The sequence below is a fragment of the Ornithodoros turicata genome, chromosome 1, assembly GCF_037126465.1.
Source record: "Ornithodoros turicata isolate Travis chromosome 1, ASM3712646v1, whole genome shotgun sequence".
Lineage (NCBI taxonomy): Eukaryota > Metazoa > Arthropoda > Arachnida > Ixodida > Argasidae > Ornithodoros > Ornithodoros turicata.
The window spans coordinates 154,510,474-154,534,662 of record NC_088201.1 but is presented as its reverse complement, the minus strand read 5'-3'; the positions used below and the strand labels follow the sequence as shown (position 1 = coordinate 154,534,662).

The 24,189-nt window shown below is 44.6% G+C and overlaps 1 protein-coding gene and 1 long non-coding RNA gene across 2 annotated transcripts in view; both read left to right on the top strand.

The window, feature by feature from the left end:
* The window catches only part of LOC135371377 (uncharacterized), a 130,271-nt gene that overhangs the window by 19,390 nt on the left and 86,692 nt on the right, over positions 1-24,189 (top strand). The window lies entirely within an intron of this gene.
* On the top strand, positions 19,243-22,871 carry LOC135371365 (uncharacterized). The gene is made up of 9 exons (XM_064605440.1): positions 19,243-19,361; positions 19,526-19,766; positions 19,855-19,998; positions 20,110-20,210; positions 20,809-20,949; positions 21,204-21,287; positions 21,434-21,508; positions 21,594-21,813; positions 22,746-22,871. Exons 1-9 carry the CDS (start codon positions 19,302-19,304, stop codon positions 22,853-22,855), a joined length of 1,176 nt encoding a protein of 391 aa, XP_064461510.1. The 5' UTR covers positions 19,243-19,301; the 3' UTR covers positions 22,856-22,871.

Sequence of the window (24,189 nt, the reverse complement as noted above, 5' to 3'; positions counted from 1 at the left end):
AGACAAACACACACCGGCTATGTTCTCACTGCGTAACAGCTGCTCTGGCTACTAAAATTAACATGTTCAAAATTAATACAAAATGGCTTTACATGATACGCTGGTAAAAGCAAAAATAATTAAAATGAGTAGTTAAATGTGCAATACATAAACACTTGTCGTAACATGACAGTTTCCTTCCTGCATTCATATGCAGCCATTCCTCCCACTTTAAAGAAGTAATGAACTATATTACTACATTACGGGGCATTACACGCTTCTTTGACAGAACAGGATTACATAGCACAGAATAAAATTACAGTGAATATTATTTGTGGCTTTCCATTCGCGCTTAATGGCCGCAGCAACAGTGCAGGAAGGCTACTGCAAAGTTGTGTTGAGAAACACCGCTTCCTGTTTGCCGTGTCTAAATGAAACGTACCTGACCTGATCCAAAGTAACTGTTCTGAGGCTGGAACAGATAAACGGAAAAACACAACACAAGCCGCAACATTACCAGATAGGCAAATGAGCTGTGGCGAGCTCCATCTTGGGACAAAGTGAACAAGTAATTCACGAAAAGTCAATGAGTGTCTCAAATGTGACATCCCTGACTGGTAGCAGGAAAGGCATATTCAATTCCTGGTGCTACACTCTGAACCCAGAGACGGATAGGTGCCGTCTGATCAACTGGCACATTTTTTTTTAATGTGCCAGATGTCTTCAAGAGGCACGCGGTGCCTGCGAAAGCTGGAGGTGCTCTGTGCCGCCTGAAACAACTGGTACGGCATCCCCGGTGACGCCAGGAACCACAGAGTGTACCGGACGTATTGAAGGGTTAATTGTACTCACTAATACGCAAGACATATTGTGCCTCTCGAGTTCCCTAACCGAAAAATCGCGAAAAAAGAAAACCGAAAAAGAGAGGAAGCAAATGCACCAAGGACATCGAACTTGAAACACCAAATTTTATTGGCGTGCACATACCTTTAAATCCTTCAGTGCATCGTCGTTTGCCGAATGAAAATCATACACGGTCCACTAAACCCAACACACACATATGGAGCACACGTTGCACGGACACACAACCCATCCGATGCACCAGGCAGTCCTCCAAACATCGAACACACAATCCTCGAAACTTCGAACAGGTTGGCACTGCAAAGCTCAATCAAGATCATCCTTAGTGACGAAGACGATAGTTCCTCAAACGAAATGGCCGACGAACAATTGTCCAAGCAAGTGGCACCAGACACGCTTCGATGTGAGAAGCAGTTGCAATTTTGCACACGTATGTTTGACCGTTGAGACAGGAAACAATCTGTAAAGAAACCGAAGTGAATATCACGCTGGTCTTGTTCCAACGTGAATGCTGGAATAGTACACCATTCTGTAACTCACGTGCTTGCAATCGATATAGTCCCACGGTCACCTATAACGACTCCCTTGTAATGTACGAGTACATCGTAGCTTCACCGATGTAGCCGATCTTCTCCTGGCGCCATTTGCAATGCGTCCACCGTCTGCAACAGGATGTACTTCGATGGTTAAACACAACTAAACCGCAGGCGTCGTATGATGGGTCACAGCTAGGTTGACTTACCTTGAGCAAACATTAAACCTGTATTTAAAGGGACCGAAAAGTGAATATAAACCTATCGATGGATACTACGGACCAGTGTTTGTGCTGCCGAGAGGTAGAGAATGCGTGTGAAAAGCAGAGAGACAATTGCATCACAACTAAATAATATTTCGAAATACTGTGCCTTGACACCGAAGTACTGCAAGTGTCTTTTACGCACATCCGAGAAACCGAAGAGCATGGCAACGTACGCGGCAGCGCCGTGTGGCCTTTACGCGCTACTTGAACGGCCAACTGGACGGAAAACCCTTATTTCTGCAGGAAATTCCGTTATATCACCTGTCGGCTATTCACAAGGAGGATATGGAGTGCTCTGAGAAAGTACAATAGAAAGTATTCTTCCTGCCTGCGTCGTGCATGCTATTAGGGATGCTTTCCCCATCAGTGTGCAGACTTGTAGAAATGTATATATTGATGTCAGCAAAATTTCATTTCTTGCTTGCTGCAAGTTTTTCTCATTGCTTTTTCTTTGCAGTCACAGCATATTATAATTATTAGTTTGTTCCTGGAGGGTTAAGTAACATGGGGGCATATCTGTATTTGTAGATTATACTCATGTCTTGTATATGCGAGGAGTAAATAAGATAATTTTCATCAGTGTCATTCAGCTGAACTGTGTTCATAACCTTTTAATATACTTCTTATTGACCAGGTTTCCAAATGCCAATTAATGTTTTAGCCGAGATTGGGATTTAACACATAATTAACTCTGTTTTGCTAAAATGAGTACTGGTATCTGATTCATTATCATGTCACCAACAAACATTTGTAAAGAAGGACTTGAGGGCTGATTTCAAGTATTAGCAGCCCTTGATCTGGGTTCAAAGTTAACCATGCAGCATTGGTGTGGGCAATAGTACTCCAAAATGGCTAAATAATTTTTGCGTAAGTTCTCTGTTACTGTAATTATGTACTTTTGTAGAGTACTTCTGACAGCCCTGCAAATTGAAACAGACTTCAGTGTACACGGCAAACGCATCGTAACATTTAATTTAAATATAATATAAGAGTAGAACCAACATTTTGTCACAACCTCAAACTATATCTTTCTTTTTTATTGTCCAGAGATTTAGTAAACAGAGTAGGACTTCCTGCCCTCTGATGTTTTGACGTACTTGATAGAGCTGTAAAACCTGCAACAAAATAAACAAGAGGAGTATAAACAGTTTTGTCTTTGCCTTTTGAATTGGACAAGCAAGTTATATTTTACCATTTGTGCACTTTTGTATCCTCTGTTGATGAAAAGATTACAGGAACAATAATGCTGCAGATAGATACAACAATGACCTGTCGTCTTGATGAAGATGATAACTTTTCTTCATGTGTGCTAAGTGAGACAAAAGAAATGTACAATGAAGGTTGTACAAAAACGCCAAATCTCCGTCAACTAAAATCTTATATACGTGGATGTTACCACATCGTGTAGTTTCCATCCAAAAGTAGGACTAGACAAGGTTGTTTGGTTGTTGTTGGTAGGTTGTTGGCATGTTGATGTGCTATACCGTTATAGCACATCAATATAGATGAGGGGCAAACACAGTACACAGCGTGATGGCTGCAAACTCTCAATTGAAGATTTATCTAACAGAAAAAGAAACCGAAAGCATGAGTAGAAAAAGGCAGTGCCCATGCAACGCATGGAGAACCGCATTAATCTCTTAGAAGGTAGGATCGGGAGAGCAATAAAGAGAAACGACCGTTCTGTCTTAGATAGGGACACACTGCAAATTTAGGACCAATATGATGTGGTAACCGTGCATGGCTCACTGCACCTGTGACACACTTTGAACAATTCCAGTAGTGGGGCTTCAAAGACAATGAACTTTCGCTGTTTCACTGGGCATTCAAGTGTAGAGGATGCATCTCTAGAAAATTAATTAGCGTTCCTTAGTCATAACTATACCTCAACAGGAAGTATTCTTCTACCCTGCAAAGAAGCTAGTAGTTCTCATCGGTTTCTTCTCCTACTGTTGACGTCACACCAATGTTCTGCACCTGTCGAAAGGCTCCAAAAATGTTACAAAGTCTGCAACACGTAACAAATCTAGTGCTTCCATCTATGGACTATGCGTACCTGCTTTCAGCTATTTCTGTCATTTCAACTTGAGTGTCTGGATCACACACACACAAAGGAGTCTGGCGCCACTTCAACACTGGAAGGCCCCTAAAACTAAATTTGTTGATGTTGACAATGTTCAGTACGGGAAAAGTAGGATAACATAAGTTAAATGGAACACGTCATCGCTATATTATAATTTATACATGTGTGACACCTGTACATACCTAAGACGTTGTGTTGAACTCGTCAACTCGGTGAAGCAAAATCACTGGTTACTGAACGGCAGTTTGCTTCGGACGTCTTCGCAATTCGCCTTCTACGGCATCTTCGTAGTCATCGGCAGCAAAATGAGCTCAGCACACACGACACGCCTGCTGTATCTAATAGCCGAGTGCTTCGAACCACATTCGATTTCGCGCACTCTCCTGGGGAATCTTGTGGTAGAAAACGCCCGTCGTCGAAGATGAACGAAGATGATTTTTGCATCCCCTAACACCAAAACTACACCAGGAATATGTAGGTCTCTCGAATACGTGATACAGCAGCCCACTGATCTCTATGTATAAAGGCTGGATCGCGCATGGGAGAGAGACTCGTGGGGGAGAGGCACGCATTCGTGCCGCCATGTTGGTGGGTCCTATAAGACGTTGTGTGTGCCCATTGGAAACAATGGGAGGCAACAGAGATTGTGAGTATTTATTGCGCTGCAAGCGTTGATCGTTGTTTGTCATCAGACAATTTTGTAAGGTGCCAGTACACTGATGTATCCTAACCGTGTTTCACAGGTGTCTTGCCGTTCGATTCTTCATTACGTTATGTTTTGTATTCCGAAACTTAGTCTGTCACTGCAGTGGAGCGCTGGGGATCGTGGTAGAGCAGGTTTCACAGCCAATATTTCAATAAGAAACGATGTGAGGTTTACAACAACCATGTATATAATCTCTCGTGCTGCGTTCTGGACAAAAATTGTTCCAGAAAGAATGGTCCCGGAAAAGACATACTCGCGTGGCAGAAAGAGATCGTCCTGTAGAATCGTAGCAAGAGTCTTTTAGTGAACGACAGCGGTGTCTTCGACGTAATGCCTCGCAAATATGGACACACCGAAGCAGCCCAAATAATTACTTCACGCAATTAAATCACGCTCGTTAGGACAGTTAATCAGGTAGTGATGTAAGCTTATTCAAGTTACTTAGAAAGTGGTAATACTTCCTTGAGACACAAGACTTATCTCCTTTTGAAGGACAGCTCTTCTATTTTTATGGTTTATTTCAATTATTTATTCCAATTCCAATTTTCCAATGGGCCAATTGGCTACTCCAGGACGCGTTATTAGGAAAGCGAAAGAAAAGGGAAACTACACAAAACTCGACGCTTTGCAACGGAATGGAAACAGAATAAATGAGAACATCGCCACCTAGCTTGGCACCAAAAGCGAAATCTCAATGCACAAAAACAAAGAGCGTCACAATCTGTCAGAGAGGTCCGTCGAGACGAGAAATTGCACAAGGGCGCGCATGGCAGGTATGAGCTGATTTGCTGGCCAGCATCCAAGAACCTTTTCGGTGGAGTATGGCCGATTATCCAGGCGGGACAGGGACGACACAAGGGTACAACGGTGTGCACTGTACCTCGGACAGTCTTGGAGTATATGATCCACGTCCTCAACTACATCACACAGACCGCAGTTGGGGGACGGGACCATGCCGAGCTTAAACAAAAGTCGTCCACTGTATGGTACGTTGAGGCGAAGCCAGTAGATGAGCGACGTGATGCGCCGAGGAAACGCTGACGGCATATAAAAACGGAGATCTGGGTCCACCTTGCGCAGGAACGACGTAGAAGGGACACTGCTGCGCCAGTGTTCGCTGCACAGACGTCTCATAAGAGTACCAATGGCTTGTTTCGCGTCCGCTTGGGTGAAATACGTGGGGTGCGTCGGTACGCCACGTGCCACATGAGCCCGTCTCGCAAGTAGGTCGGCAGCCTCATTCCCAGGGACGCCACAATGACCTGGGATCCACTGCAAGGTGATGTTATGTGTCTGTGTGACATCTTTACTAGTTTGAACCGCACCGGCTTTCAACAAACATAACAAAATACAGTTAACGTTTCGGGTCCCATTCGGGTCCCATCATCAGAATGACGTGTCTGTGTGACAGCACACGAATACTCCCTGAGGACGTCACACACCAGTGGAGCGAGGGAGCTCGAGCTCATGGTGCACTGCGGAGCTTGGAGGGCGGGTGGAGTGAGTCACTGTATGTGGCCCAGTGCATGAGTGGCTGACGGGACACAATGAAGGAAAGCGCCATAAGAATGGAATGCAGCTGGGCCGCAGCAGCCGACGTCGGGTGCGACAGCGTAGCGCTTCGTTCAATCGAGAGCTCAGGGATTACGAATGCACAGGTAGAGTCGGTCTGTGTCGATGAGCCATCAGTGAAGATTTTAATTCTGCCTTCATCGCGATGAAGCAGGCTCAGAGTGAGTTGGCGAAGAACAATAATTGTTGTAGCCGATTTTCTGGAAGTCAAGCCAGGGACATTGACATGCACAGGTGGTGCATGAAGGGCCCATGGTGGGACTGCGGGTAGAACCAGTTTTTCATGCTTTGGAATGAGGCTGCGGTGAGCTAAAACAGCTTGGCAGTATCCGGATGCTGGTCGCCGAAGAATGTCGCGCACTAATGTGTGACGGTAGTGGCGAGTGGAGAGCCTCTGAAGTTTAATGAGACGAGACTTTCACGCAGAAGGCTGCACTTCTTCAGGTCTAATATGAAGTTACAAAAGAAGAAAAGAATATATAACACATGTTATAAGGTAGAGATCAAGAAGAGCTAGGGTTGGTACAAACATACAAATAAAAATACAAACATATATAGTGCAATAAAAATTCGGTACGACACCATCAGTTTCAAACAGACAAGGGATGAGTTGTGTAGATAATGCATGAGTGACCACGGTGGTCAGGTCAGTTGGCACAAAAGGCATTCACGGGCGACACATTCAGGGAAACAGTGCTACAGTGTATTGTCAACTTCTCCCTTGCCGGCTTGATACTGATGGAGTTGTACTCCCTTTTATTTTATTATCTATGTTTGTATATTTATTTTTATGTTTGTACCAACCCTCGCTCTCTACCTTACAACGTGTCTTATACATTCTGGAATTTTGTAACTTCATGTTAGACCTGAAGAAGTGCAGCCTTCTGCACGAAAGTCTCGTCTCATTAAAATTTAGATACTCTCATCCGTCTGCTTTCTGTTGTGAATCATCTCTATCACGGGTTGCTACGATACTATGTACTACAATTTTGCAGTAAGATTATGGACTTTGGATAAGGAGACTACACAGCACTGCTCAGGTATTTTTGCCTAGTGAGCAGCACCCACTAAAAATATATGACTGTGGCATTGCCCACAGTAATGCACCAAGTGCAACACAAGTATTGCAGAATGCAGGTATTTTAGCTTACATGCCAATCCAGTACCACTATCCAGTTTGACGTTGTGACAAATAAACACTTCCCATTTTTCATAGCGATCAGAACACAGACAGTGAATTAGTAAGAGTAGACAATGTTAACATGAATTCTGGGCAATTCTTCAATCAAAAATGCACATATAGTAAATGCACCTTCCTCAATGGAGGTTGATGACAGTGATAATTCTAAAACGCTATCGGACATGACATCGGCTTCTGCGTGTAAGAAAGGATTGTATGTCCAACAGTAATCCAGCTAACAGTAACAAAATTGTGCAAAAGGCACATTAACTGAACTAATGTAACGTATCAGACAGTGAAGCTTGTACCACCCCATCTACAGGAACCAGTGTTTGGACAGCAAAAGTGCTTGAACTGGGAGATGGCAGTTAATCGGAATGGCGACCTTTGTTTTCCACTCTGAAGGCAGAGGTTGTAATGTTGAGGGCAGATTTAAGAGTGGCGCCAAGATGTCTGCATGAGAGCTCTCATGAAAAGTCGAATATAGGTGAATGCTGAAATTATAACATCATATTGTCATACTTGTTGGAGGCAGCTAGGGTGCAACTAAGGTGTCAGCAATTTCTTAATGCACCAGATGCAAGCCGGACCCTGCCTTCAGCGTGCACCTGAGGTAATTCACAAGTTAGATTGTCAATACTGCTGCGTTGTTAATCGTAGCTATATCAGAGGAAGCGCAGTAGGTCAGCTGCACAATAGATTCATGAAGCTTTTGATTTTTATATCTGAACCTCGACTTACGTTTGCTCTTGTTTTTTGCCCTGATCCTCCGTTCCACGTTCAAAATTTGTGTGCCGTACATCCTGACTTCAGACGATTTCGTGCCGAGATTCCAAATTGCCTCTGGAGTCGCCCGTAACCTATGATAACATTCGCGGACGAAATCCTCGGAGTGGAACTCAACTCAGTCCGCATGGCTGCCGCTGTCAGCCAAGAGCTTGGCACTGCTTGGTCTTTTTGCAACTTATAATAGGTAACACTTGAATGCTCCGATGAATTGTTCTAAAAGCGTAGCACCGTCGCATTCTCGACAACTTCGCCGTGGGATATCACGTATCATATCGCTTCAGCTCATAAAAGGCAAGGTCAGCAGAGGGAAGTGCGCTTTCCAAACGACGTCGTGCCAAAGAAATGTTTACATGCTTTGTTTCCGGCTTAGCAATAACATAACAGCTGTTTGCCAATATACAATGCACACAGAACGAAACCAAGGAAGCAAAGCGGCCAAGCAACGAGTTCATGCCAAGCCAAAGACAGATAAACCTAGGGGAGTGACGTCGATGCGCCTGTGCGCAGGGTTTGCCGACGGTTTGACTGGCGGGCGGGGAAACTAAAAAAGAATGTTTCCTGAAAAACAGTTGGTCCAAGATATCTTGCACACAAATTCACTGTTCGCTAATGAACAACAGCGCGAGTATCGCTCAGTTCTGCGACTCTTCAAAATCGGCATATCTGACACACTCAAGCCAGTGTAAGCTGTCATGCACTGCGCTGATTAGTGGAATTCGCCAAATTATCGAACTAGTTTCCGTCTGGTGCTCGTGCATGTATACAGGGAAAAATGTATACAGTTTCGACAGAAAGAGAGGGGGGACTGTGGTACCCTAATCAGGGCACACAGGGAACGAGATATTTTGGCGTACTTCTCTGTAGAGGGCGCAGTGGATGTACCAGGTTGTTGAGCAAAAGTGTTACTGTCCAATGCATTAGCACGTGGTTTAGCTATAGATGTGTAGACAAAAACACTGAAGACGTTCTTCAATTTATTACGGTACAAGTTTTTGTGCAGTAGGCTGTACACTCTCACAAATAAGCCGGATAGTAAGCGTCAAAAATCGTCAAATTTTTTAGCCATATTCTAAGGGTCAACACCTTACGCATACAAGGATGACTGATAGTAAGCGTAAAAAAACGTCAAATTTTTTACCCTTATTTTAAGTGGTGTTTGATACCGGTTATTCTATGAGCTGTTTGGCTACCCTTATAATACCGCTTACTGCACCCAAAAATACCACATAGTATAGGTCAAACCTGAGCACCTTAGACGTCACGTGACCTCACGGTCCTTGTACAGGCAATGGCTGCAATTCGGAAATGACCCGCAATGCGGTTTTCCGGCGGCTGTTCTGGAAACGGGTATGAGGTTCCCGATTGCCAAAAGTAGTTTCCAGAGCAATAGCCGGAAAATCGGATTGCCTGTCAATTTTGCATGGCAGCTATTGCCTGCCCAAGGGGCGCTGACATCACGCGGCGCCTAAGGTTCCCAGATATGTTGCGTACTGTGCGGCATTCTGGGGGTGCAATTCTCTGTGCAAAGACGGCATACGATGCAAAACCGTTCCATAAAAAAAAAAAAGCTGCTACAGCAGGATTTCGATTATACGAATCTCACAGGGCATGAAAAAAGAGTTCGTGTCATTCGAGACTCGTCAGCAGTACCGCATAGGTGCACGAAGCATGTATATACACGGAAGCCCGTTCACTTTTATATGCTATCGCTTAAAAGATATCCATGGCATGACTTTTCTACTTCACTCCGCTAATGGCCTCCAAAACAGAGTGGCCTAGTGCAAAAAATCCCAACGCTGGCGCAATGTCGAAACCACGTGATCCTCAAGGACTCACGTCAGGGCCAATGCGCCAAAAGCCACAGTTGCTTCGCGGCGCTAACACAGAATTTTAAAAAAATAACGGTGTGCATCACGGTAACAACCAGAATCATTGGCAAAGTTCGCAAATTGTACACACGACCCGCACCCGGAGAAAAAGGGAGCGTAACGCTCCTGTAACGGTGAGAGGGCACGCGTCTTAGCAACTTACAATGAATCTGTAATTCCTTCACATCGCCCAGCTTGAAACAGCAGTATTGAACCCTATCAAGTATTGTGTTGAGCTGCCGCTTACACTGTCGTGGAAGCTCCTTCGCCGCCCATTATATTATTATTATTATATTTTTATATTATATTTTTTGTGTGTGGCTTGATGTGTTTCCAACTCGACTAATTTCCAAATTAGCAGCATATAGACCGTACAAATAAGAAATGTTTGGTGTCAGAATGTTTCGCGTGACCTCAGGTTAGGTCTTATCAATATTATTGTGTTTTTTTGCCCTCACATGACGCATACTGTTAATATTAAAGACAGAGAAATGCTTCACCAACGATTACCAGTGGAGTGCCAATGAAGGTGCATTGGTTGAAAGCTGTTTGCATTGGCACTTTGGTTTTATGGCAGACCAATGTAACGCCAATGAAGCGCCACCGTTCATTGAGCAATTTCTGAATGTAATTATATGGGCAACATGGCTTCAAACTTCAATAACAACGGCATTCTGGTCATTTTCCAACGTGATGCACTTTCTTTGTTCAGTTTTGTTCACGCCAACAGAGCCAATAATAGTTGTCCTGTGGTTCATACGCTGCCCTACAGGAGTCCCGTCTGGCCGTATAACCCAAATCCGAAAACGAAATTTACAAAGCTCTAATAGTTTTTCTTAATAAAAAAATGCGTTGCCCTACTGAAAAAAACCATAAAACTCTGTACGAAATTACTTACGGGTTTGTACAGAAAGATATGGATTCCAACGGAAACCTACAGAATCGTGCGGTCACTGTACGGACCCGCCGTAGCTGTCGTACAGACTCCATACGTAACGTCTATGGAGCCTATGGATTCGTACGGTCACGTACGGATCTGCCATAGCTCGCGCGTACAGACTCTGTAGGAAGCTTCTACAGAGCCCAGTGGAGTCGTACGGTCTCGTACGGATCTGCCATAAGTTGCGTACAGACTCTGTACGTAGCCTCTACGGACCCCATCGGTTGTGCGATAACGTACGGATCTGTCGTAGCCCGCCCTGCCTCCATCCGTAGCGTCTACGGACGACGAAGACATATATGCGTAGGAATGTCAGCGTTACGGACTTCGCACAAATCACTCGTGCGGACCTCTGGTTATGGTCACGTGACATCCACGAGACCCCTACGAAATTCGCATTTGTTAAGTGTAAGTGTATGTAGCACTACATATAGCCTTCATTTTCTCGATCATGTCACTTAATTTTTATACAATGAAAACAGACTGACAACAACATAACAATGAGAGCAATTTTGGATGGCAACATTTTTGCCCCTGACAGCAGTTGTCAACGAGGACGAGAACGAGAGTTTCGTCATCGCAAAACGACGGTTTTGGATGACATAAATACTATTACAATTGTCATTTCTGTCACGATGTCAATCTTAATTGTTACTGGGCCGGATTTACAGTGGAGTTAAGCAAATAAATAATTCGGACGTTGCTACAGACAACCACAATCACGATCGAGCAATGCCATCACAGTGATCGGTCTGTGGAATAATTTTGCTACCCGAAGGTTTTCACACGATGCACACGGCTTAGCGTCCCGACCGCTTGCTACCCCTAACCCACCGATTTCCTAGCCTCCTTAACCGGGATCGAACCCGTGACCTTGGACAGAGGGGTTAAGGTGTCCGGACAATCCTTCCCCGTGACTTGCCAACTTGAAACTGATCGAGGTTCAACTGCACCAATCCTAGCATGCATTAGGATTAGGAGCCCCATTAGGATTCACACCTGTGCCTCATGACACCCAGGGCACAAGGGGCTCTGCAACAGCGCTTTGTACATCATAGGATAGGACCCACCATATTCACCAGTTGTGACGAGTGCTGGGAAAGTGCTGCTGTTTGATCCCTCCCCCAGTATGTCCTTTCATATCAGCATGCGTGGGTGTCCCTGGCTCGAACTGCCAAAAATCCTGTCTTGTGTCCTTTTACTTTTTCTGGTTTTTTAATTTCCATAATGGGAAGCGGCAGTGAAGACGTCCGTGAGCACGCAGTTACCATAAGCTAGCCAACTTCGTCACATGACAATGCAACCATAAATATGAAAGAAAAATTAAGACAAGACAGATATATTTCGCAGGTGCATTTAATAAAGGTCAGCAATCCAGCATTTCTGCTTACCAAATTTTTGGAATATATAATTAGGGTTTCTGGTGCTTATTTTTTTAGAGAAATGGTGGAACAAAACGGTGGTTATTCCACATGCCACGAAGCAGTGCTTTTGATGGAAATATCTTAAACATCAAGACTCTCTGTGAAAATCAGCGAGAAACGACACTGGTGCTAGCTATACACTCTAAATCTTGTTACATTTAACGTTACCTTCAAAACAGGAAACTTTTGAAATAACGTTACAGTCTTCGAACGTAGAAGTTACATTTACGTTTAAGAGTTATTTGGGTGCACCGAAATAATTCATAAACATAAATGTTGCTTGGGTGCCATTCAAGGTTACTGGCATATAAATGAGGGTCGTTACCTCTTAAGATGACGTAACACATAATTCTACTCCCTTCCTCCTCACTCTCTTTCCAAGACAAGAAAGAGGGTCACAGCTTACTGAACCCGCAGAAAGGACATCTAATTTTCCTTGTTTTGTTGGGTATATATCACACAAAATCTAATGACAAAATTACAAAACCACAATTTATTTACAAACATTATAACATCACTCAAAATAGCACAGCACAGAAGCATAGCACACGTAGCACAGAAGACCTCCATTCACAATTACTGTTCCCTCAGAATATTTACAACACTATTTGAGTAAATAAAGTGAACAAAATGCATATTACAATGTAGCAGTGACAACTCAGTCCTGAGCCATCTGCTGTTGGCTGTGTGTGTGCTCTACTCCTTTCACTGTAGACCTGCACCAGCAAGCCTGTCTTTATGGCTAGTTAAAATTTGCAGAAACAAGTGAGTGTTTGCAAAAGGCTTTGATGGACAGCGCATTCATCCAACGATGCACATATTCAGTATCTACAGGACTTTTGCTCATCAAGATTCAGTCAATCGTTCTTTTCTTGCAAACACTGAAGATATCAGGAGAAATGCAAGTAGGGCATATGCCAGTCAGGCCTGAGCACACGTAACCCTGAAACGGTGGTGCACTTATACAGGGTGATTCACAAACAGCGGACCAGAGCACTTCACAATAAGAGCAAGGAACGGAAACTGGGGGCCACCTTTGTGGCGAGGAATAAACAGCTGCTGCATCAAAAGCAGCACCTGTTTGCCACTCAAGCACCACAAAGGTGGCCTCCGATTTCCGCTTATCCCTCCCACTGTGAAGCGCTCTGGTTAGCCGTTCACGACTCACCCTGTACATTGTGGCTACACACAAAGTTGTTCCTTGTTTGCAACAATGCTTCCAACAAGGTGGTGAGAAGGTGCACAAGTATCATACAATGCAGGTGACTGTTTAACAGGCGCTCGTGCTCCCAGTTTGCAAGTAACAACATGCAAAATGTGTATTGTGACAGCATTGTCTAGATGGCTCCACCATTGCCAAATTTGAAATTTGGCAGTGTCGCAATGCAGTCACGTACTGTTTGTAAAATTGTCTTTAATCTGACCTATAGCTGACAAAATTCTGCTGCTTGCCGTCATGGAATGTTGTGTACTCATTAGCACAGGACTTACTTCTAAGTGTGCACAGACCAGTACTGGTTAGTACTGGCACGGAACACAGCGAAAAGAACCCAATTCATTTACACCCTGCCATTGGAACAGATATACAGTTGATAACTACCGGTGACCATGCTGCAAAGCCATGTCAGCCCCATCCGCAATAACAATGCTAGTCCCGCTCTACTGTGTTCGGCAAGAGGCACACATATGACACATCCTCAAAGGGGAAATCTATAAACAGACAAGGTTGTGCAATCACAGATGGCTCGATGGCAACCAGTGTCCTCTGCTCTGACAGGAAGCAGCTTTTGATGTGACCAGGAAACTGCAGTAAGCTTGTCATGCTTTCTACTACTTTCTTACACAGGAGGTAGCACTTGTGCTCACCATTCAATCTAACACTCAGAATTCTCTGAATCTTGAGAAAGTCCCCAGCCTTCGACACCACTACACTACTGTCACTTTTCTTTGCCTTTGTATAGGCGCTGCTGTGGTACAATTGCTTGTCCAATACAAAACGATAATATTCTAGAGCTGCCATCACCTGCACATTCGTCACTTGAATGAGAGCTGCTTGTTCATCATTGGTGAAATATGTGACATGTTTGGGAGCTCCGAGCATACATGCTGCCCCGATCCTGTCAAAGTGTTGCAATGGCTCATTTCCAAGCATTCTCTCACACATTTTCTTTGTGCTTGCAGAGAGTGGTGCAACTGTTAGTATTGTGTTGAGCTGCTGAGACATAAGTACCCTTTCTATGACCTGCTGAGGCATGCCTTTTGCTGCTGTTATATTCTTTACCAAAGTCCCATTCCCACCTTCAAAAACAAAAGCGGAGTGAGTCCACAGTGGACCAAGGTATTCGGCTCCTTTTGCGAGATGTAGCAGCTGGTGCACATTGTACGTCATGCTGCTATCACCGTACAGCCTCCTTGTCCGACCAACAAAGGCCTTCAGAAAGTTATCTAAAACAAAGAAAGCAGCACATTAACAAATTATATGCTATTGAAGAGTTACAATGCAGTGTTAATTCCTTTTATTCATTAAGGAGTTTCCCAAAGAGAACAAGAAAAAGAAGCCAGAGGCTGTTTCTGGTGCACTTGTGCTACACACAGGTGCTAGTTTTGATGTGGCACCTGTATCACGCGTAGCACAAACACGGTCCACAGTTCTTTTTTCCTGCACTCTGTGTGAAGTGCTCAGTTTTCAAAAAGAGAGCAAGGAACATACTGTTCATACAAGAGGCAATAAGCACATGTGAGATTTTCACGGTGCCCGAAACATGCAAGATGAGGCCTAACGTGCCTCCAACTTTGCCAATCGACAGCATTCCACTTAGGTTTTATTAGGAATTTCATTTTAGAAATTTAGATTTTTAGGAACTAGGAAAAATTTGTGCTCAAGCACTCTCGAGTACCCTCAAGCACTCTCGAGTGCTCACATTGTCTGAAACCCGCCATTTTCAGCCATGCCCACTCGAGTTCACGTTGGCAATTGTCAGGGGTGCAGTTAGCATAAGAAATCAGAGTGTGTTCTCACTAGATTTAGGTCAAATCTTGGTTTTGCAATGGATCCCTGTGTCATTCCGTGTATATCTGGTGACATGGACTTGAAGCGGACAGGTATAGCAGTGTCCAGCCTCATGTGAGATTGAAAAGGTGCCTATACAGTGGCACTGCCAGATTTCCGGGGAAGAGGGTGGCCCTGGGCCACTACAGTCATGTTCACCCCAAGAACTGACAAAACTGGGTCCCGTCCCAGCACATATATACAGCATGGTGCACCTACGAGTGTCCCCATATTTTTTTTTTTTTAGTTTTCAAGTTCAATTAAGGTAGTTAGGCTAATTAATGGGTACAAGGATGATGAGCAGCAGCTGCTGTTCATCAATGTTCATCGTCAATTGGTCTAATTATCTTAGTTGAACAGGAAAAAGAAAACGATAAAAAAAGGAGACTAAATGGACACCTAAGTTACAAAGTGAATTACGCCACTAACTTACCAGCATGATTTAGCAAGCTTGGTGTAATTTCAGTGAGTAGCAGATGGTGCACTGCTTCAACAAGTAGGCCGAGGTGCCTCCAGTATTGTATTGGCAGGATATTTGCAGTACATGGCAGGCAGTAAAACAGCAGCCAGTGCCGCCACTCACTGGCTTTCCAATGCTGCCTGTCTGCAAGGGATCTTGGAAGTCGTGTAAAGCAATGCGGTGGGCGAATGGCAAGCAGGCGTTTGTTCACTGCTGTTTTATCACCTGTAACATAATTATTCACAGACACTTTATCATTGCTGGCTTACACTAAGGATGTGCAGGGTGGTAATGCTGACATTCATCAACAAACCCTTATGCCACCTTGCATAAATTTACTGCTGCTGCTCCTCCATGTCACTAGTGTTGCGATACATGATTAACTGACGAAAAAATCTCTATCTAGAATAACAAAAAGTTCATTTTAACAATTTTTTCCATCCATCAGTGTGAACTGTACTTTCTTAAATTCTACTTTTTTTTATCTGAAATGTCCAGCACTGTGGGGTACCTATGTCCAGGTCAATGTGCAAGTCAAGGGCAAGGATTAGTACCAGAGCTGAACCTGAACTGTAAAAAAGAGTTTTCTGTTGAGCTTGAAGTGAACCCGAATGAACTTTTAGCTTGCCTTAAACTGAATTTTAAAAAAAGTGGATACAGCTACCGTTTCGAGAATGCTCCTCATTATAGCTGGAGTGGCGAGTTAAGGGTGAACGCGCGGAGCTATGTTTATGTGAATTTTTTTCTGGGAAACAATTTGCACACATCAAAACCTTTCGCGCTATTTGGTATAATGACACACACACTTTCATCAGATGTCTTAATCTGAATTTTTTTTTTGATGGCCCTCTGTACTCCTTTAATGCATACCTGAACTGAGGACTGTCAAGAGGTGCTCGGTCAGTTGTTTTGCAACACCCAGCAGAACACAGTGCATATAGTCCACCGTCTGTCCCCAGACGAGGTGGAAATTCTTGAAGTTCATTAGGGGTGATGGTCCTTTAACTCCATTTACAGGGAACTCTATGTCGAGGGCCATCTTCATGTCTCTCAGAACCAGCTCCTGTGTACGTTCACCCTCTGACTCAGCATCAAGAAACCGCATGCTCCCTGAAACATATTTGATACTGTTACGTTCTCGAAACACAGGCATATGACAATTTCAGCGTGATGTGGAGGTGATAAAATGCTGCATGTATTCTTACCATCAATGTATGTTCCACGAACATAGCACCATGTGCATGGGAAGTAACCATTAAATGATATGTGGTTCTGCACCATGGCACGTGCTGGAGTGTCCACACAGCAACATAGTGGTAGCACCTTTGAAGTAATGACTTCTGCATCATGTCTCCATACAACTGTATTCCTTTCATTGGCTTCTTCCACGAACTTGTCGAGGAACATGGTCATGTTGGGATGCTTTCTGCCAAACCAGAGGCCAACCAACATACAGTTTTTAAATCTCACTTCAGGAGGAAGCTCATTTACGATGTACTGTATTGGCCAGACAGACATTTTTGATGATGACCACACAGGGCTACCGTCAGTGTTGAATGTTATGGTAAGGTCCATAGGAGATAATGATCCATCATTCTGTAACCTTCTACGCAGTGTAGCATCAGTGATGTCTGTCACTACGTCTGAGGGCACGGAAGATTCCATCTTTTTCAGGTTCTCATACAATGCCTTGGAATTCTTGGTGACAGCATGACTCATTTGGTCTGCAAAGTTTAGGATGCTGAAGAAGTTTCCTGCATTTCTAAGGTCACTCTGATCGTAGCCTTTTGCGCATACATCACAGGTCAATTTCGTGTCACTAGTTGCCGTAAGAGGTGCGCTGCACTCCTCACAATAATAATGATGCTTGACGCGTGTCGCTGGGTTTCGATTCCAAAGTTTTCGCAGCATATATATGCTTCGTGGCAAAACTTCACATCCGAACAATGTGTTGATGAGTCTCAATAAATCATCTAGTGCTGTCCACGTTAGTCCATGTCCTACAGCAAACGAAATGATCAGGGCGATTGCCTCAGATTTCTTTGTGCTGGCATTTGGGAGCGTTTCATCGCCAAATTCGTACAAGCAGTTTACCAACAGCTCAGCCTGTTCCGATAGTGGAGTGTCGTTCAGTCCATCTTCATGTTCAGATAGTGGCGTGTCGTCCTCTCCATCTGTTCCTTCATGTTCTGACTGCTGCGTGCTCTCCGCTCCATCTATTTCTTCGTGTTCTGATAGTGGCGTGCCATCCACTCCATCTGTCTCTCCATAGTCATCAGAGCACAAGCCGTCACCTCTTTCTCTATCATAGTCTTCCTCTTCTGCGGGTGACCTGAGCGACTCGTTCCCAGAGTTTGTGTCGTCGGCCGTTGCGCTCAACCCACGTGTCGGCGTTCCCCCATCAGGAAAACTATTGTTCGGCTGCGAGGCTTGACGTTCTGCTCGTTTTCTCATGCGGTACCTTGTTGACCGTGGGACGATAAAGGGTGCGCCTTTATTCAAGTATTGTTTCCTCCGCTTCACCGTCGGTGACTGTGTGTCGGAACTGTTGGAATTCGATTCTCCCCGTGCCTCAGGGTCATTTTCGGCAGCTTCCAAAGAATCCATACCTGAGAACGCACGCAACGTATGAGCAAACGCGTACGCGTGCCTTTCGCAGGATCAGACAGCGCAAAGCAAGAAATATTAACACTTAATTAACCAGCGGCATGTCCTATAATAGACCGCGAAGCTCAAAAGCTGCTCAAAAGAAAAAAGGAAACGGATATCGGTGATGATGATGATGATAGTGACCACGAACACTCATAAGCTCATAAGTGCTGAATTTCCTGATATTATTTTGGTTCAACGTAGAACTAAGAACAGCTTTCACAATAACGTCGCCGCATAATCTCAGCGTGCAGTGGCATTCTTCTACTGTACTTTTCTTTGAGTTCAAGTTCGTTTTCGCTTTCAAACATGCATCCATCCATGCATGCTTTGGAAACATGGTAGCCATTCCTTACGAGGCACATAAGAAATATACAGGCTTGAATGTATCTATAAAAATAAAATTATATTAAAGGAAAAATAAACTGCAGGAAAAAGACGTTGGCGACAAGTGCATCCCGTCGCATGGGGGACACATGTCGCTTTGTTGTCCGTATGGCGGGTATGTAGTTTCCCAACAACACGTGGTAAACAACGAGATTTAGCCGTTCTGCGTTTCACCTAGTCCGTCTGTGCTTGTGAATTTCTCCTACTGCGTACATATTTTCACGTTTGTAAATTACGATGTATGCCCACATCAAATACGACGACACGGTGGAAGCAGTTGTGCATGTGACGAGGATTAGAAACTTTAACCCGGCTTCCGTCGATGATTTCGACCCCTCACAAGTTGTGTACGCTTACTGGCGGAGCAAAGATGGAGAAATAGAGGACTATTATCCTGCAAAAATAATTATGCTGAAAGGTAAGCTACAGGTTTCACGAACTTGATGGCCCGGATTGTACTCACTTCTTCCTGTTTTGTTTGCCAGTCTGACTTTTTGATTGCTACCGCGGCATATTTCAGAATCTTTGAAAGAGCTTGGCAAGGCTCTATGTGCAATGCATAAACAAGTACCAGAGATCTTTGAGGAGGAATGTCGAGGTAAAACGAGATGTGCGGTAAGTGTAGATGCTGGTCATTTCAAATCTGTCGGCGTCTTGTCTCGTCGTGCTATGGCCGTCATGTTTGCGTTGATAAACGTCGCCATCCACGTCATCATTTCTTTTGTAGTTCTCTCGCTTTACATGTATTGTGTTCTTGTTTGTTTGTTTGCACATTGCAGCCGTCAAAATCCGCTACACAGAAGGAAAAGGCTGCAAACGTTAGGACGGCAAAAAACAGAAGCCTTAAGCAAATACTGGAGAGGCACAGCAGAGGCAGCGATCGTAGCAGCGATGAAGAAGTTGACGCCTTGAGGAAGGAGAACGGAGATTTAAGAGAGCAGCTACGGAAGACTCAAGATCTCCTGGAAAAGGAACGGGCTCTCTGCCACGAACTTCATGCCACCCTGCTGAAAAAGTTCGGTAAGAAGTTGCATGTGAACGCGCTTTTCTGTTACCGTGCTGTTTACCTTCTGGATGGTAGAGTGTCATTCTGTGTCAACATTTTCAGATATTGTGCCATCCACATATACATGTGCAAGGTGCGCACGTCCTGAGCCCACAGCAACGACATCAGCATTTCGAGACCTGAGCACTGCTCTGCGGTTAGTCGCAGCTGATGAAGAGGGTCATAATGCTGACAGCAATGAAACTGGTAAGTTTGCAGTGTTCTTGGCTGGAAGTTTTCAGACCTGGTAGTTTTCTGTGAAATGTGTATGCTTAAAAATACTTCCCTGCTACCTGTCAATGCTTTGCCTATACACAGATGATCCAGTCCTTGCCGAAGTGATGACGCACAGGGAAATATTTATAGCACCCTCTGTTGACATCAGTACATCTTCTCGTAATGGACTGCCCCCGAAGCAGGTGAATTGCAGTTTGTTTAATTGAAAGTGACAGTCTCGTACACCACCATTCCGACGAAAACATCACTGCAAATTTACTTGTTGAACTAGGTGGTGGCAGTTGAATAAATCACTCAAAATTATTGGGAATGAAGCTGCTCCCCTCTTCCACTACGTCACTTCGATTGGGAGCCCGAGCTAGTGGATAATTGGGGTTTTTCTTTTGTTCTAGCCCCCAACCCTATTCAGAGCAGCTTACTAAGCCCTTGGCATCCTCTTTTCTTAAGGAAGGGTTCCTTTTTCATCTTGTTCATTCTAAATGTGGTAAAGAGAGGGGAAAGTCACAGCACGTGCCGTCCGGCCTCTATATTTCTTCAGCATTCTCGGGTAATATTCGGTTTCTCAGGCAGGGACTTGTATCGTTGTCTGTCTCTAGCACGTGAACCTAATTTCAGTGGAGTTTCAAAATCACCCTGTGGCCACGAGACTGTTTCTTTAAGCTAGACACGTGTTGCAAAAGCGAAGGTGATTGGGCCTTGTTTTTTGAAAGCATGCTAAATGTACAGGTTGTTTTCGGTTGTACTGTGCACGGTAGTGTGAAAATTATCCTCTCATTTCAGGGATTTCAGGGTGATGGATATCTTGTGGCGGCCCCTAGTCATGTTGTACCAAGTACAGGAGCAGTTGACAGCATAAGCTACCCCTATCCTGGCTCCTCCAATCCTGTCACTTGCAGTGCAGATGCTACATGCACCACACAGGTGAGTTGTCCATATCAGGTTTGCCCAGATGTAGACACCACAGTGCTGAACTGATATTTTCTCAACTTGGTGAATGTTCAACCGTCCGGCTATGGCTCCACTTGTGGATGTGAAAAAATATCGGTTCTATTTTGGCAGGAATAAGTTTCATTCGACAACCTGCTTTTTGGACACCATTTTGAAAAGGAGCAGCACCCTCTGTGGTTGTTGGAGTTGCCAATATGTACTCATGTGGCTCTACTTTATCTTCACAGGAGCCAGGTTTAGTGAGCATGGAATTGCACGATGGCGTGACTGGTGCGCAGATCCCACCTTTGATGTCCTTTGGTTACAGTGAGGTAGGTTGCATTCTGGAACCCTTTTCATTCTCAGGATGGTGAAGCTTTGGGCACGCCAAAAATAAGACTAAAGCTGCTCCCTCGTTCTCGTATGTAACCGTATGTAACTATACGTGATATTGTGTTGTTATGCTAAACTTTTGCAGGGACAGGTACCAGTGGGTGCAACACCACAGAGCCCGGCACAGGTCCCTGAAGTCATGGCTTCAATTGGCAATCAGGTGAGAGTACCTCTGCTGGTACTTCCAGGGCTACAAATTTTATTCTTAGAATGTTCATGACTTACATGTCAGCTGTAAATTTCAGGTTCACTTAGGCGGTGGGATATTTATTCCCATGGACAAGTGGGATTGTGCCTCCAAGGCTACGTCTGATTCCAGGTTTGTGAGGGAATTGACACGGGTGATATGGTCACCTGAGGAGCTGCGCTGTCGGAGCATTACAGGCAAGCCCTGCCAAAGGTTTGCGAAAGCAGGCGCAGCAGGCAGGAGGGCCCTAACTCCTCAAAAACTAACTGCACTTACGAGTAAGTGTACTTTCGTGTGTTCGTGTACTTTCATTGGGACTGATCTGATTGCAGCAAAGACCCAGATTTGGCCAGGGCTTGCAATTTTGAAACATTGTGTAAAAATTCAGTGAAGCATGTGAAGAATAGCGGCTGAAAACACAAAAACGTCATACAGGCAAACCAATGTTAATCGGGCCCTGTGTACATTGGAAACATATCCAGAATGGTTACTACCTGTGAATTAAAAATTATAAAGCATTGCTCCAGCAAGCAGAAGTGGTCAAAAGTCCCAGACACATAGATAACCGAAATCCTGCAACAGGATGCTCCAAAAGACGTTCTCGGGCAGATTTGGTGAAATTGACTTTCTCGCTATAGCCACAAGGCTCCGTCTCTCCGTAGTAATATTGTAAGCATGTAGATATTCTGTAAAGATCGACAAGTAACGACACTAGTGCTCGCTATACATACAATAATGCCACGCCTTTTCAGCTTTTCCCAACAGTAGCATCTCGATCAGTAACCTTTCCACTCTATCCACAAGTCTAAACAACGTGTGTTAGCCCGCAAGTTTGAAGCTTTCTAAATGCGATGCAATCTTGTATTTCTCACTGAAACTTTGGCAAATGTAATCATGCATCACCTGGTGTGTTTGATAGTTCTTGGAGTGTAATCTGCAGTGCAGTGGCCCAGTTTCATATTTGCTGCTTTTACTGTTGTCCCCCTGTGGCTCTTTGGTGTCTTTGGATAACTGCCAGTAATAATGAATCTGCCAGCGCGATTACATGATGAAAACAATGCGATTGGCCTGACGACGGATGCGGACAAGCATTCATTCTCGTCTCTATCGCGTTGTGTTCATCGTGCATTTTGACAAACACTCTCTACATCTTCTCGGGCATGATTACAGCGTTGCTAATAACAGTCACATGTATTTTTTCCCTTCTCAGATGCTTTTGAAGCATACATCATGAGAAACCCTTGTCCGAAGGGTATGAAGGCCAAGGAACGTGTATGCCGCAGGAACCGGATCCTGGCAGATTACCTGAAGACTTTGTAAACTGCTGTTAGTTCAATGTAAATAAATTTGTTCACACAGTCTACATATTAGTCCCTATTAGTCTACATATTTGTTTATGCAGTGACTATGACCCATGCAGCCTTGCGGAGACTGTGCAGACCTGCGCTGTCCGTACGGCCCTGCGGAGTCTGTACAGTCCTGCGGAGTCTGTACAGTCCTGCGGAGTCCATACAGTCCTGCGGAGTCCGTACAGCCCTGCGGAGTCCGTACAGCCCTGCGGAGTCCATAACCTACAGACTCCGTAGGACATGTCTCCTAATTCCGTACAGCTGATGTACGCAGAAAGTCTCTATGGTTTTTTCCAGTAGGGTGGCTTAAAGAAAGCACCCTGTATATGAGAGAACTGATGTTCTGAGGCTGGAACAACATAGAAGGGACAAATACATACAAAGCCTCAAATTGCCTAAGAAGTTAACCAAGAAAGATGAAAGTAACTGAAAAGGTTAGCCAGCTGTAGGACTCGAACCCACATCTTCTGAATGGCCGGTCCAGGGCTCTACCAATTGAGCTAAGCTAACACGCCTTCTCAGCGACTTCCAGGGTGCGTCATCTGAAGCGACAAACCAGTCACTCTCTCTCACTCATCCTCCTTTCACTCTTACATTTTTGCTCACTCATACACACATTCGTACGACAGGGATCGACGCAAGCGGCAACTGTTGAACATGAGAGAACTGATGTTCTGAGGCTGGAACAACATATCCAGAACGGCAATCCAGAAGATGTGGGTTCGAGTCCTACAGCTGGCTAACCTTTTCAGTGACTTTCTTCTTTCTTCGCCCCCTGTATATTCAATGTGGTTGTCGCTTGCTTCTAAGCTGAAGAAGCGCAGTTTCGTACACGAACGTCTTGGCATTCATAAACAGATAGTTGTTCCTAAACGTCTTCTTCTCATTTTGAAATACTATAGGGTGACGTATGAGGTCTTTAGAGGTTATTAGAGATAGCTACTAAATAGGGATACAGAGTATCGCCGCCTGTTTTGGCGCCAGAGCCGCCGTTCGGTGCCCGCGATTGGGCCGATCCTGTCACGTGGTTTCTCCTTTCAAGAACGCGCCGTCCATGTTGAGTACCTCCAGTCCCCACCATACAAAACTGGTTTCCTGAGTTGCGAACAACAACAACAAGTAGATCATGACTATGGCCTGAGTTGCGAGCTGCTTCGACTGCGCCCTGTTCTGCGGAATAGAAGGTGCAGATTGGCGTCACAATGTTAGGCGACGCAGCCGCGCCGGACACAAGATGGTGGACTCGCTCGCCGACGTGGCTGAGTGTCGTTACTCTGCTCCCTATTTAGTGACTCTAGTTATAAC

What these genes read in the sequence shown, in the direction of transcription:
- LOC135371365 (XM_064605440.1), top strand. Translation starts at nt 19,302, where the DNA reads ATGCATAAACAAGTACCAGAGATCTTTGAGGAGGAATGTCGAGGTAAA. An exon ending in GAGGTAAAACGAGATGTGCG is followed by an intron (nt 19,362 to 19,525) that starts GTAAGTGTAGAT and finishes TGCACATTGCAG; the next exon opens with CCGTCAAAATCCGCTACACA. An exon ending in ATGGACTGCCCCCGAAGCAG is followed by an intron (nt 20,211 to 20,808) that starts GTGAATTGCAGT and finishes CTCTCATTTCAG; the next exon opens with GGATTTCAGGGTGATGGATA.